Source organism: Pantherophis guttatus, chromosome 2 (genome assembly GCF_059756535.1).
Source record: "Pantherophis guttatus breed Tessera chromosome 2, ASM5975653v1, whole genome shotgun sequence".
Lineage (NCBI taxonomy): Eukaryota > Metazoa > Chordata > Lepidosauria > Squamata > Colubridae > Pantherophis > Pantherophis guttatus.
The window spans coordinates 274,650,988-274,667,163 of record NC_142064.1 but is presented as its reverse complement, the minus strand read 5'-3'; the positions used below and the strand labels follow the sequence as shown (position 1 = coordinate 274,667,163).

Here is a 16,176-nt window from a genome sequence, read left to right as displayed (position 1 = left end):
TTGGCTACAACATCCATGACAACTATCTGAACACTATTGGCACTTCAGATGCCTTGCTGGACATGCTCTCCACTGGAGAAGCCAATGTTCCCAACTACAGCTGTGGAAGGAAGGACAACCTTTTGGCTCTTGTTGATGCAGCTGTCAGGGACATCTCCATCCAGATGTCAACATTAGCAGACACCTACAAAGTCCCACAGGTTTGTGTGTGTGCCTTTCTATCTAGTAAAAAGAGTGAATCGGTAGGGTGGGTAAGCAATAAATTCAACCATATCCATTCTAGGGCATTCAAGAGTTGCTTTCCTCTGTGGCCAGTGTAGGTATATTGTCTAGTGATGGATGGGCTTGATACTGGGGAGGGGAAACGCAGCAAAGCAGCCCTATCATCTCATGACACCATCCCCGTTGCTTTGGGGGCTTCTACTGCACACCTGTGAAAATAAGGAGAAGGTCAAAATCCTTACATTAAAACAACATATAACCTTTGTGGACAGAATTTAAAAATCTTAAATAAAATATGGCTCTTTATTTGAACAAAACAATTCAGTTGAATCTGCAAATGTGCGTCTGATTTCAGAAAAAAAGGGAGTGAGCAAGAAATATCATTTGCATTCTTTATTCTTATTTTTTTATTACTTCCTTTCTTTTCTTGTATTTTTTATCTGGTCTTGCTAAAATTCTGTCTGTAATATTAGCTAATCAGGAATACAATATTCTAATACCTTGATGAGAAAAAAATTGGATTTATTGAAATAATGACAGCATTCTTTATTGCTTTTTCAGATCAGTTATAACATTGTTTCAGAGGCTCTGAGTGATAAAAGTCAATTCTCATTTTTTTACCGGATGCTCCCCAAAGAAGGGTTCCACTACCCAGGAATTGTCCAACTGCTCCTCCATTTCAGATGGACCTTGATTGGTCTCTTTGCTTCAGACACAGAGAAGGGAGAGAATTCCATGAGGACATTGAGTCCTATGCTGGTCAGGAATGGAATTTGTGCTGTTATATCACAACAATTTTCAACAGCTGGACATACAGGACCCCTCAGGGATGCCATTTCCAAGTGGAGACAAGTCAATGTCTTTGTTCACATCGTAGAGTATTTTTCTGTTTGGGACAGAATTCATCTTTTCCATTCAACACTTAAAAGTTTGCCAGAACCCATTGAAGGGAAAGTCTGGATAATTGCAGGCCTTGGGGAATCGCAAATAAAAAGACACGTATTCCTGAAATATGTCCATAGTGTTTGGACCTATGGCTTACAATGGAGAAAAAGGCAAAATGACAGTTCCTTCGAACCAGATCTCTCTGTGCAACCACAGTTTGGAGATCAATCTTTTCTCTGTTCTTTTTCAGAAGACATCATTTCTGTCAAAGGCCGGAGAAGATGTACTCAGAAATCTCCACTGAAGACCAAAATGGAAAGAAATTGGATTTCGTACCGATATAACTACCATATTTACTCTTTGATGAATACTCTGGCCCATGTCTTGAATGCTGCGTATTCCTCCATATCCAAAAGGAGAAGAAAAGAGGGAGAAGAGAAGCTGGGTACTCAAAGGCTGCAGCCATGGCAGGTATGGGGTCCTGACTAAGATCCATCAAACTTACTTTCTTTGGATAAGGAATACAAAGGAGAAAAGGAAACTATCTTAACCTTTTTGTGCTTCAAAAGGCCAACAAGTTTGTTATGATTTGTTATATTGATGGCATGCTTATTTGTTATATGAAAAAAAAAGTGGATAAAGTGTTTAAGGGTCATATACTCAGAAATGCATTGTTGAGGGTTTGGAAAAAGTACCAATACAAGCTAAACTATAAGATACCCATATGGGCAAATCCCAGACATGCAATAGAAAATATAAGTATAGAACAAAAAATAAACGTGATTACTTATAAAGAGCTTCTTTTTTTGGAAAGGAGTAAGTTGCAATTGAAATCTTTAGATGAATTAAAAGAAAAAGGGATAATTTATACTTGGTTTCAGTATGGTCAGCTTCAAGCTAGATGGAGGGAAGATCAAAAATTTGGTGTTATGCAAAATGAGGAAAATCTGGTGAAACAGATTAGAGATCAAAGCCAGATGCATATTAAAAGGTTGTATAATGCATTATTGGAAATAGATTCAGAAACAGAATTGGTTAAGGATTGTATGATAAAATGGGCACAAAACTTTCAGGAACCAGTGATGATGGAAATGTGGGAAAAAATTTGGGTCAGAAATGTTAAATTTACGCAAGCACAAAATTTGAGAGAGAATTTTTATAAAATGTTTTATAGATGGCACTTAGATCCTAAAAAAATTATCATGTATGTATCCTAATTTGCAAGATAAATGCTGGAGATGTGAATGTAATGATGCAACCTATTATCATATATGGTGGATATGTAAGAAAATCAAGGCATTTTGGATAAAAATCTCGGTGGGTGATGCAGAATATTCTGAAAAGAAGGTTGAAATTTACTCCTCAATTGTTCCTATTGGGTATAACTATGGACTGTACAGTATCAGAGACTAAGTTGATTTTGAATCTAATATCAGCAGCTAGGCTGTTGGTAGCACAATATTGGAAGAAGGACTCTTTGCCTACTATTGAAGAGTGGATATTGAAAGTAACAAACCTAGCAGAAATGGCGAAAATCTCAGCGTACTTGAAGGACTATACACAAAAAAGATATGTATCGGAATGGAGAAGATGGATTGACTATATTCAAAATAAGTATCAGAGAAGAAAATATCTAATAGCTTATGAATGAATGTTAAGTATTAGAAGTATTTTGTTATCTATAGTGGAGTTAAGGTTTCAGGGGGGGAGTTAGTAGTCCGAGGATAAGTAGGTTAATCTAGTTTATGATTGTTAAATGAAACACCTTGTATTTTGCTCTGGAAGTCAGGGGGGGAGGGTGGGGGGAGGGGAGAGAAGGGGTGGGGGGAATATGGGGGGGAATTTTTATTTTTTGTAAAACTTTTCAATAAAAAAATAAAGGCCAACAAGTTTGGTCCATCTAATCACTTGTGGATAATTTTCCAAAGAGTGGGTACCATGACATTTATATTTTGATATTAAACAGTTTTAATTTTATAAAATATGTATGCATTTTAAGTAAATTCCTATCTTTATGAATTTGTGATTAGCATTTTAGAGTTGTATGTTCATACATTTGAAGGAGACCCTAGCACCGTGATGGCGAACCTATGGCACACGTGTCAGAGGTGGCACGCAGAGCCCTCTCTGTGGGCATGCACACTGCTGGCAGTTGATCTTTAGATTTCTGGCACACATCTAGTCTTCACGCATGCCAGACCCCCGGAAACCCGAATACCAGCTGGCCAGTGCACATGTGCTTGCTGGAAACCAGAAAACCAGGTGGCCGCCTCTTGTGTATGCCGGCCAGCTGGTCTTCGAGTTTTTCGGGCTGTGGCGTGTGCTCTGGTTTGGGCACTTGATGCCAAAAAGGTTCACCATCACTGATACAGCATAACCCTTTCTGTCTGCAGGAATCCCAGTTAAATCTTCTCTAAGTGATGGCTGTTTTGCATTAAAACAATCAGTGAAGGGGAAACTTCTCTGGTTCATGGGATCAGCTGTAAAATTGTTCCGCCTTTTAGGATGGTTTTCATTCAGCCAGAATCTCCCCTTGATTTCAAGGGCTTTATGAATTAACTTTTCATTTGTTTGTTCAATTTATATGTGATCCAGTTTAGAATGCTCCATATACCCTAGCAATTTCATCAATTATTTATTTTATCAATATTTACATGATTGACAAATTTTGCTGGACCTTTCTTTTTCCCTTTTGAGGACAGTGATAACACTTGTAGTCCTAACTCAGGTTATTTGCAAGTGAGACAACTGTAGCAGAAAGACTCAAATCTGAAAATACAACAACAACATCATGGGATAGAAAAACCAAGGTTTCTGCTTTTAACATTCCTGGATATTTCTCTTCTAGTTCCATCCATTTCTGAAGAAGAATGAGTTTTGCAATCTTTCCCACATGAAACTGTACTTGGACCAAAATGGTGATGTGGCAGGAGATCTGAACATCATAAGCTTAATAGTTCTGTCCAGGGAGGATCCCGTTAGAAAGCAAGTGGGGAGTTTTGAAAGACAGAGATTTACTATCAATCCAGATGCTCTTTCACAGCTAAAGTTGCTCAATAAGGTGGGTGAAACATTGGTGTCTTTTCTCTGTTTTCCAAAGCCTTGAGAGACTTTTCAAGTGGCTAAGCCTATGCACCAATACAGGGAGAATTGAATGTGGGGAATAGAACCCTTATAATTTTCTTAAAAGGCTTGGGATGCTTCAGTACAATTGGCAAGGTATCTTTCGGATGCTGTAATATAGAACACTGTTTCAAATTGATTCAGCCGTGTCCTATACGGGTTGCTAGGTGATAATGCTTTAAGACGTATGGCTATTGTTTTTTTTTTTTTTAAATTCTTTCATCATACATATTTTATGAACAGAGTTCACATCTTATACATCATATACATAATCAAAATCATCATTATAATACTTCTTAATCTTCTTATTTTTTCCAATATTTATCTCTTTTGTGTAATCCTTTATCCCAAATTTATCATTTTTCTCCATATCTTTTTTTTTAAATTTTATTGAAATTTATTATATTACAATACAATACAATCAATCAGACAGTGTTATTTTTATACACAGGTTAGATTGATTCTATCTTTACATTTCATCGTTCCGTATTCCTTTATGCATCTTAAAATTTGTATTAACTTTTATCTATTCTTTACTTGATTATCAATCCACCTGTACCAATCATCCCACATTGTATAATATTCTGAGTCTTCTTTCTTGTTCAATTCTAACGTTAATTTGTTCATTTCGGCACATTCTAGAACTTTCTGAATAATATGTTCCTCTGATGGTATATCCTTTCCTTTCCAATACTGGGCATAGGCTATTTAGTATTCCCAGGAGAAATTTGTCAGGTATCAATTCATTTTTTTCATTAATTACTTCTTGTAGCCAATTCTGAATTTTTCTCCAATACCTTTTCACTTTGGGACAGGACCACCACATATGAAAGAAGGTATCTTGGTGACATCCACACTTCCAACACTTGGGGCTTACATTTGGATAGATTTTTGCTAATCACGTGGTCACTAGGTGCCATCTATATAACATTTTATATTGATTTTATTTGTATGTTGCCGCTAATTTATGTTAATTTATGGTTTCTATTCCAGATTGTCTCCCATTCATCCAAATTTATATTATATCCAATATTTTTGGCCCACGCTATCATTGGCTCTTTTACTACCTCTTCCGCCCTATTGAATTCTAATAAATAGTTATATAATCTGGATAATACTTTTTTTTTTCTGGGCCTGTCAGTAATTTGTCTAATCTATTTGTTTTCATCTCAATGCCAAATTCTTTCTTATCTTTTTTGTACCTAGATTGAATCTGCAAGTATGGCCACCTAGGTATTGATTAGTTTTGAGATTTCCTTGGTTATTTTTCTCCATATCTTATTATTTCAACTTCTTCCATATTAATCCCCCCCTCCATTATTTTTTATCATTTTCAATTTTATATTTGAATAACATCACTTTGCGCCTTATATTTCTTCTCAATGACAATTGCTCCAGTTGTTTACCATCTTTCTTCATTTCCGGAAGAGTCTCTCTAATTCCTTTTTCTCATTCATTAATAATAATACAGTCATCTTAATTTACTTTATTATCAAAATTAATAATATGATTAAATTATCTATTTTCCCCTTTCCATCTGATGTGGTTTATCACCAACATATTCTATTTCTTCAATTTTGCAAAAAGAAACATTTTCATGTTTTCAACATTATTATTTTCTATACAATTAACATTTTAAATATTCATTTTAATTACATTGTTATCAAAATTAATAGTATTGTCCCATTACCTATTTTCACATTTCAGTCTATTAGAAATTAATGTAAACAAATTCTATTCAGATTAAGAGAGTTACCTACATCTGCCCCTACGTAGGATCAAACTTCCAACCTCTTGACTGTGAGGCAAGAGCTCCACCTCTAGGTCACAGCAGCTGGGCTTCATTTATCTTTATCATATAATCACTTATAATCATTTTCCATCATATCTTATTTTTTCAATTTCTGCCATGTTATTCTCACATATTTCTTTATCAATTCATTAATGCTTTCATCTAGCTAACATCACAGTGTATCCAGGGCCGGATTTTCCTATAGGCTAACTAGGCTTCAGCCTAGGGCCTCAAGATCAAGAGGGGCCTACATTCAAATTGTTAGCAAAATTAAAATTACACTTTCACTATAGGTAAAAGGGCCTCATAAGTGGAATAGCCTAGGGCCTCTTTTCATCTAAATCCGGCCCTGAGTGTATCCTATACTTCTTCTCTCTTGCCACTACTATAACAATTAAAATTTCATTCTAATTTAAAAAGCTTTAAAAAACACCATTATTATTATATTGTCTACTTTCCCATTCCCATTTATTAATCTATTTTATGTATATTTCCTAATGTTTACCTCATCATCTCATTTTTAACCATCATCTCGAAATCTTTTTAACATCCCTCTTTCTAATAGTTTATTGCACGACCGTTTATCTTGCTCTAATTTCTCAATTCTCTTTTTTTCCTCTTCTTTTTATATATGTAACATTTCTTCTTCTGGCTCCTTTTACCTTTTTTTTTTGTTGTGTTGTTTGAACTTCCCTTACTAAAGTTTTCCCTTGTCTCTTCCAGATATTCCCCTTTTTCCCTTTTGTCTGTTTCTGTTTTAGGGGGGATTTTTCCCCTTTCCTCTCTGCTCTTTTAACTTTCCCAAACATTTCTGTGAAATTTTCTATCTGATTTCTATTTTTTAATACTTGCTCTTCAACATTATTAATTTCTTGCTTCTCATTTAAATTTTTCTCTTCCAACTCCTCTTCCTTTTCTTTTTCTGTATTTTAAAATGAATTTTCCATTTCTTTTTGGCCTATTAAAGATTCACGCATGCTTTTAAGCATAAAAAGTAACTCTTCATACGTCTGCAACTCCATTTTGTAACAATTTAATACCTCCCCAATTATTTCTCTATGAACTTAACCAGAATTTAAGATCTATATAGTTTTCTTGTATCTCCGCTTCTTTGCTTCTTTCCTTCTTTGATTATTCCTTTTATTCTTTAAAATTAAAATGTTATTCTCAATTATTCATTATTATTCAAATTCAGCAACAGTCAAATCCCATTATGAAGCTGTCTTCCAGAAGAGAAGGAAAATAAAACAACCACCTAGATGTAAAACACAGTCACTCCTTAAACGTTTAAATTTAAATTTATGTAATTTTCTTATATCTCCTTTTCTCCTTTTCTTCTTAAAATATTCCTTTGTTCTTCAAACAGCTGCTTCTATTTGAATACAGTATCACAGTACTTTTTCTTTTCTCCAGCAGATGGCACTCTCAGTTTCTACATGTTGCAAAATAGTCTTTTAAATCCAATTGTTTATCAAAATATTCAGTAATTTTTCAAAACCTCTTATAATTTGTTATTTTTCTTCCAAACATCGTTTATTCCCTTTTAAAAACATTTTGCTTTTTCCCAATTTTCCAAATCCAAGACTTTCTCTTAGATTCTTTATGTTATAGTCCACGCTTTCTCTTTTTTCTGCATTTGTGTTTTTTCTCCCCAAGTGCCAGATAGCCACTAATCCAAATTCAGGGATTCTTTTAAGACTTCAATTCCCGTTTTTCTTAGCTTAAATTGGCAGTTATCTCACCCAGTTCTGGCACTCCATCCAAATGCCATTTCTGCTCAATTCTTCGGTCCAATTGTCCCAGCTTCAAAGCGGCCAACATAAGATGGTCGCCGCCCCCACTGCCGCTTCGGGAGAGCTGTTCCTGTTCCAGCAAGGAAATTGCCAATTCCTCGCGGTCCACAAAACACCTCTCCTTTCTTCACCATCCCTACAAGATGGCTATGGCTTGAAAGCCTCCCACCAGTGGTTCATCTGGCTGGATTTTGCATGGCCCGCTATTTTCCAGTCCGTTCCCGCTGTGATATCAATCGGCTGGACATATGGCTATTTTGTGTTCCCTGTGCAACTGGTATCTGTATAAAACAGATATACAGATTATGTATATCTACTGGAGATTTAAGTGCTGATAGCATCAACCTATCTTATTTCCTTGCCTAAGATTAGCCCAGGTTCCCAGTGAAGTGAAAGAGGCAAGGATAACTCTAATCAAGACTAGACATGCTTCCTGTTGACACCATTGGGAAATATGCTTTGGCATTCAGGTTTAGCTTATCATGGCTGGGCAAGTTTATATTTTTAAATAGATCATACTGGTCAGAATTTTCCATACTTGTCTTTCATGCCTTGGGGATAGAAGAAAAGGCCTTCTGCTCCTAGGGAGAAGGTCCAAAGCTTTCCATTCAAAAGAAATCATAATGACTGTTCTGATGTTACGTGATGCAGAAAAGTGAAGCACTGAAACAAGGATTGACCCAATTTCTACCATATATGGGGGATTTCTACCAAATGTGGTGGGAATGCCCAAAGGCAAAAAAATATTGGAATTTAATAAAGAATTGGCTTGAAGAAATTTTATTAATAAAATAGAAGTTAAGCTGGAATTTTTCCTCTTGGGAAAGACAGAGGGTAAATATAAGAAAGATATAAATTATCTATTACTGCATATACTCACAGCGGCATGGATAGCCTTTGCTCAGAAGTGGAAAGAGAAAGATACCCCAACTGAAGAGGAAATAATATTAAAAATTCTTAACTGCACAGAAATGGATAGACTTACCTTGGAGCTCAAGGATAAATGTGAAACACAGTACTATATAATCTGGAAATTTTTTTACGAATGGCTAGATAAAAGGAAGATAGCTGAGACAAAAGTGTAATGTTAGATGAGAAATATATACGTTATGATAGGTAAATATGTATGTAAATTGCATAGATAGGTACAGGTATAGATTAATAGACAAATATGTATAATTGTATAGAAATATCATATAGATTATTAGTATGATGTTATGTATAAATAACATAAAAGGTTAAAGAACTATGTTATAATATTAAAATTAATATAATTTGTATTAGTTTAAAGTATTTGAAGATATTTAGAACCAGTGATGTCATATCTATGTCCGATGTTTTTAATTTTGAATGATTAATAAAAAACTTTTAAAAAAAAGGATTGACCTGAAGAAAAGCCCTTCCTCATTTTGGAAGAAATGAAGGACAATTTTTTTTTTTGGCGGGGGAGAGTTACTTAGATTTGGCCTTTAGTTTATCACTTCATATGAAACATCCTTGAATGTAATTGTTTATCTTGATTGTCAGCTACCTTAAGTCTTCTGGAAAAAAGGAGACTCCATATTTAACCAATAATAAATGTAGCTCTGTCTTTTCATGCTAACTGGTGTCTCCTAATGGTGGTTGTTCAACAGAAAAAAACCTTTTTCTGAAAACCTTGCTTGACCCTGTCAGAGGGTTCATATTCATGTCACATGTGATACAGCAAAAAATGCCTGATTTTTGAGGGTCATGTTCTCATGTAGAAGTGGGCTTCACATTCTGTCACCACCAGTTCACCCAGCACCGGAAATGTGAGTGTGCGCTCCACATGCGTGAGACATCAAACAACATGGCAATTCACTCACGTGCAATGTCCACGCATTCGTGCAACATCAAAACCACAGCGATATAGGACAGGATTGCGCCTGGGTGGGTGGGCAGACCCACCCGCAGATGGCTACTACCGGTTCACCCAAACCAGTCCGAACCGGCTGAATATCAGCTCTATTCTCATGACTAACCTCCATTTCATCTCACTGTAGTTCTATAAACTAGGCAGTCAGTTTTAGTCTTAGTTCACCATCATGATGGCCATATAAAATTAGCAAATAAACATAAAAATAAACAAAGAACAGATGACAACCCAAATTTGTAATGAAGTTTTCCTTTATTGGAGGTGGTTCTGGACCACTTTTGAATGGGGATGGCCTTGCAATGATACATGTAGTCCAGAAGAAATCTTTCCAGTTCCAACCGGTCACACGTTTCTTCATCACAGTTTTATTCTATTTTAATAAATTTAGTAAAATTAAAAAAAAAACAATAAACTTTTTAGAATAAATTTCATTCTAAACTTTAATATGAATACAGCATCTCACTTTAAATTCATGGGTAAATGAAGAAAGGAGTAGTGCATGGTAATATAATCATATGGTTGTATTTATATATGTGTATGAATGTATGTGTATGTGTATGTGTATGTATGTATGTGTGTGTATGTATGTATGTATGTATGTGACACTAATTGTCACTTTATGGTTAAATCATTTCTCAATTGCTTAGGTCCAGAATTTATTAAGTAGAAATGTCCTGTATTGCAAAGAGATATTCTAGCAGCAAAAGGGAGAAATTAAATGAAGAATCTGTCAGTAGTTGTATCTCCTGCAACATTGAGAGTTACTTAAAACGTTCTTTTTTACCTCAGTGAAGTCCAGCAACTAGCTGACTAATGTTCATGTCTACCTCCATTTTTCATTAAGGGTTAGTTCTAACATATTTTGTTTGGTATTCCTGGTTTTCCTGCTTAGTCTTTGCCTCGGTCCAAATGTGTGGAAAATTGTCATCCTGGATTTTTCAAGCAAGCTCGAAAAGGAGAGCCAGTATGCTGCTATGACTGTATTCCTTGTCCAAAAGGGACCATCTCCACTCAGGAAGGTGAGTGACGCCAAAGAAAAGGCTACTAGATTCATCCAGAGCATTTTGATCAATGTTTAGTTTAGTTTAGTTTATTTGATTTGTATACCACCCTACTCCCGAAGGACTCAGGGCGGTGAACAGCCAAACAATAAAATACATAAATACAAAAAAATTAAAAAATCAGATAAAATCAAATTAAATCATTTTGGCCCGGACAGATTAAAACACCCCAATAGTTTAAAAACAGATTAAAATTTACATATTAAAAGAGGGAGGAGATTAGACCAAGCCCACTTGATGGAATAAAAAGGTCTTCACAGCGCGGCGGAAGGTGCGCAGATCCGGGATCCTCCGTATCTCTGGGGGGAGCTCATTCCAGATGGTAGGTGCCCCCACAGAGAAGGCTCTCCCCCTAGGGGCCGCCAGTTGACATTGTTTGGTTGACGGCACCCAGAGGAGTCCCTCTCTATGAGAGGGTACTGGCCGGTGGGAGGCTATTGGTGGTAGTAGGCGGTCCTGTAGATAACCAGGTCCTAAGCCATGGAGCGCTTTAAAGGTGGTAACCAAAACCTTGAAGCGCATCCGGAAGACCACCGGGAGCCAGTGCAGCTCACGCAGGAGAGGTGTCACATGGGAGCGCCATGACGCTCCCATTACCACCCGCGCGGCGGCACTCTGCGCCAGCTGGAGCCTCCGGGTGCTCCTCAAGGGGAGCCCCATGTAGAGAGCATTACAATAGTCCAGGAGGGAGGTGACGAGGGCATGAGTGACTGTGCGTAAGGAGTCCTGATCCAGAAAGAGACGCAACTGGCGAATCAGGCAAACCTGATAAAAAATCCTCCCTAAAATGCACATTTTTAAATGTGCATTTAAAAAGAGACATCTAAGGTTAACAATTTTGTGGTTCTCAATTTTCAGGGTTCCCAATTTCTTCCCTAAAGGGAGGAATAAGAAAAAGATTTTGAGGGATGAGGCAGGAAGAGATAGAAGACCATGGTGGATCATACAAGTCAACATGCACCAGAGGAAATTTCTCTTTTCTTGCCAGTATGGAGATGTCCTCTAAATAATGAAATACAAATAGTTACAACAGCAACAAAAAAGGGATATAGTTGTGGTTCTAATAGGAAAGCTGTATTTCCATATTGCTATTAAAAGGAAACCAATCTAAACAGAAATCAGGGAAAAAAGAGAACCAACTATGCAATTGTATTTATTTCATACGGTGTAACAGAATACAGCATTAATACAGAAAGTTAGCAGAAAGAGCATATAAAATGTGCATCAAAGTATAAAACAGCAGAGCAGTAAATTATTTAAAAAATGCATAATAGGAATGATGGGTACAATTATGAATAAAATTAAATTATGTATGAACAGTTACTAGAGTGGCTAAACCTATTGCTGGATATGTGGACCATTTAGCCATTGGGCAGCAATGCCCTTGAGATGATGTATTTCAAGCAGAGATCCAGAGAACCTTCTGAGGGGGCATTCCGTCCTAACATGATATAAAGTTAGTGGGATGATCACACAGTCACAGTTAGTATTGTCAACCTGCCCCTTTGGGTTTTTCAATATTGGCACCTGCCATGGTTGGTCAATATCATCTGACATCCAAAGAAGATCTTTCTTGAAAGGTGAAAAGAAAAGAAATATTACTTTCTCTTTTCTCAGATACTGAAAAATGCACCAAGTGCCCAGATGATCAATATCCAACCGAGAGCAGAGTCCAATGTATCCCGAAAAGAATAACCTTCCTCTCCTATGAAGAACATCTGGGCATCATCCTGGTGTCCATTGCCCTACTCTTGTTCCTATTCACAGGATTCATTTTAATCATATTCCTTAAATACCTAGAAACTCCCATTGTCAAAGCCAACAACCGGGACCTCTCCTACATCCTCCTGGTCTCCCTTTTGCTTTGCTTCTTGTCCTCCTTTTTCTTCATTGGACGACCAAGGAAAGCCACCTGTCTTCTCCGACAAATGGTGTTCAGCATTGTCTTCTCAATAGCTGTGTCATCTGTGTTGGCCAAAACAATCACAGTGGTGCTGGCCTTCCTGGCCTCAAAACCTGGGAATAAAATGAGAAGATGGTTGGGGAAGAGCTTGGCCAATGCCATCATCCTTTCTGGTTCTGCTGGCCAAATTTTCATCTGTGCTTTATGGCTGGCAATTTCTCCCCCATTCCCTGACTCTGACCTCCACTCCCAGCATGGAGCGATCATCCTTCAATGCAATGAAGGCTCTGTCACCATGTTTTATGTTGTCCTTGGCTATATGTGTTTCCTAGCTGCCATTTGCTTCTCTGTAGCTTTCCTGGCCAGGAATCTCCCTGGGGCCTTCAATGAAGCCAAGCTGATCACCTTCAGCATGCTGGTCTTCTGCAGTGTTTGGATCTCCTTCTTGCCCACCTACCTGAGCACCAAAGGAAAGTCCATGGTGATTGTTCAGGTCTTCTCCATCTTAGCCTCCAGTGCTGGACTGCTGGGCTGCATCTTCTTCCCAAAGTGCTTCATTATTATCCTGAGGCCAGATCTAAACACTAAGGAACATCTCATGATAAAAGGAGAGAAATGACAGTGAAATTGTTTCTTAGGCTTATCACATTTAATTTTTTCATTGCAGTTATTGGTGTTTTGTATTCTTCCTTTGAATCAATGTGACAATTAAGGCTATTTAAAACTGAAGGAAATAAACATATGAAGAGTATAATGTTAATGACATTAAATTCCAACATAATCATCAATTAGTAAAATAAACCAATTAGTAATAGAATTTGTCATACATCCAGGAATGAACAAGCTCAGAAATAAGACTCTCCTTCCAATGGGATTTTATCTTCTTTCCAGTTTTGTGCAAATACAATTCTAGCCGCTGTTATTATATGAATAATCAAATATGTATGTTCTTTGGTGTATTATTTTTTTGCTGTTAGCCGCCCAGAGTCCCTTGGAAGTTGGGTGGCATAGAAATTCGATAAATTAAATTAAATTAAATGTATCTTCTTTACTATAATTCTCTGGTAAAATTCCCAGTAAGAATATCTCTGCTTTTAACTCTATATGTTGCTGCAACATTCCCTCTAACCATGTTTGTATTTTCATCCAATATTATTTTGATTTTTTACACAATCACCACATGTGATAGTATGATCCCGGCAAGTGGTGACATTTCCAACACTTAGCTGATTTATCTTTAAACATCTTAGCTAATCTTTCTGGTGGCACATGCCATCTATAAAACATCTTATACAGGTTTTCTTTATAGGCTGTTGCCATTGTTAATTTATAATTTCTTACTCAAAGTTGTTGCTATTTATCCAATTCTATGGTGTATCCAAAATTCTTTGCCCATGCTATCATTGTTACTTTTACTTCTTCGTCTTCTAACTAATACACAATAAATAATTATAGAGTTTCTTAATCATTTTCTCATCTGTTCCTGTCAATATTTCATCCAGTTCTGATTTTCCCAAGTTAAAGTCATATTGTCTACGACCTGCTTCATATCTTGATTGTAATTGCAATCTTGTATACCAATCTATCTCGATCCCTTGACTCTCTAGTTCTTGTTTTTGTTTCGGCTCTCTCCGATCTGTCAGAATGTCTTTATATCTCACAATATTCCCCATGTTCACAATATTGGGATATGTCACTGCTTCTATTGTAGAAAGCCAGATTGGAATATTCAAATAATGTTTTTCTTTCACTCTCTCCCACACTGATAACAAACCATTTTTTAGATAATGACTCAGGTCGGCTCACAATACATTTAAAATCCTAATAAAAAACATTTTAAAATTAAAACCTTAAAACATTAAAACTCATTCATACCATTCATGGCCGGATCTCACCGGATCGCAAGAGCGAGACCAACGGCCCCAGGCCTGCCGGAAAAGCCAGGTCTTCACCGCTTTTCGGAAGGCCAACAGTGTGGGGAGGGTCCGGACGTCAGGTGGTAACTGGTTCCAGAGAGGTCGGGCAGCCACAGAAAAGGCCCTCTCCCGCGGGCCTGCCAGCCGGCATTGTTTAGCTGACCTGACCCAGAGGAGACCAACTCTGTGGGATCTTACCGGTCGCTGGGAGCTATGCGGTAGAAGGCGGTCTCGAAGATAACCTGGCCCTGAGCCATGTAGGGCTTTAAAGGTAATAACCAACACCTTGAATTGTGACCGGAGAACAATAGGGAGCCAGTGCAGGTTGCGGAGAATTGGTGTAATGTGGGTGTACCTAAGTGCACCCACGACAGCTTGCGCAGCTGCGTTCTGGACTAACTGTAGTCTCCGAACACTTTTCAAGGGTCACTCCATGTAGAGCGTTTTGCAATAATCTAACTGTGAGGTGACAAGGGCATGAGTGACCATGAGGAGAGCCTCCCGATCCAAGCAGGGTCTCAATTGGTGCACCAGGCGAACCTGTGCAAAGGTCCCCCTAGCCTGAGCTTTCAGATATTGCTCTAATCTTAGCTATGAGTCTAGGAGGACACCCAAATTGCGAGCCCGTTCTGAGGGGGACAAGTTCTCCCCACCCCCAGAACCAAGGATGGACAGTCAACATAGTCTTTAGGAGGCAATACCCACAGCCATTCAGTCTTGTCTAGGTTAAGTCTGAGCCTGTCAATGTCAATAATCTTGTATTCCTTAAAGCTTAAAATGGCGACCGCTGAGGCTTGAGAAGTAGCTGAAAGTGAAAGTCCTTCCGTAACAAGTTACAAAGTAGCAGACCAAACAGTGCTGGCTAGAATAGAGAAAAGAAAAAAAATTCTATTCTAAGTTTCTTTTTTTTTCTTGGAGATCTGATATTGATCTTGTTGGACAGAAGTCCTCTTTCTTCAAAAAGAGTTTGTATGTGTGGCAGGATGGCGTCAAAATTAACAAAGCCAGACAAACAAGCAGCGGGGGGGTTTTTTCCCCCATTTACAATTATGTGAACAAGTTTCGAGTTTACAGACTCAGAAGAATGGTTTTAATTTAAAAGAATTTGTTTTGAAGGAAATGGCAAGACATGACGAGATTGTGAACCAGAATTTTGAAAAATTTAAGCAGGAAATTAAAGAATTCATACAATTAAAGTATGATAACTTATAAAGAAAGATTGTAACAGTGACTAATACTTTTTCAGAAATAGTTATAAAGATGGATACAAATATCAAGTTATTAGAGTCTAAAATGGAGGAAGTTGATGATAAGATTTATAATTTGAACAATAAAATACAAAGAATGGAAAATGATTTGATAAATATTCAAGACAATAGCTCTGAAGTAAAGTCTAAAAAGGAAGCTGATCACGAGACTTACAATGCAGAAAATATAAAACAAGGGATTGAAAAAGAAGTTACAATGATGCAATACAGGCTCACAGAATTTGCGGTTAGAATGAGAGGGTTACAGGAAAATAATAGAGATAATTTAAGAAAAATATCTGCTGAAGTTCTGGCTGGGATTTTAAAGATTCATCCA

The 16,176-nt window shown here is 37.2% G+C and overlaps 1 protein-coding gene across 1 annotated transcript; it reads left to right on the top strand.

The window, feature by feature from the left end:
- The first annotated feature begins 714 nt into the window (after positions 1-714).
- Positions 715-13,300, top strand: LOC132711681 (vomeronasal type-2 receptor 26-like). Its single transcript, XM_087888186.1, has 4 exons — positions 715-1,578; positions 3,956-4,168; positions 10,605-10,731; positions 12,391-13,300. Exons 1-4 carry the CDS (start codon positions 847-849, stop codon positions 13,293-13,295), a joined length of 1,977 nt encoding a protein of 658 aa, XP_087744312.1. The 5' UTR covers positions 715-846; the 3' UTR covers positions 13,296-13,300.
- Positions 13,301-16,176: the final 2,876 nt, after the last annotated feature.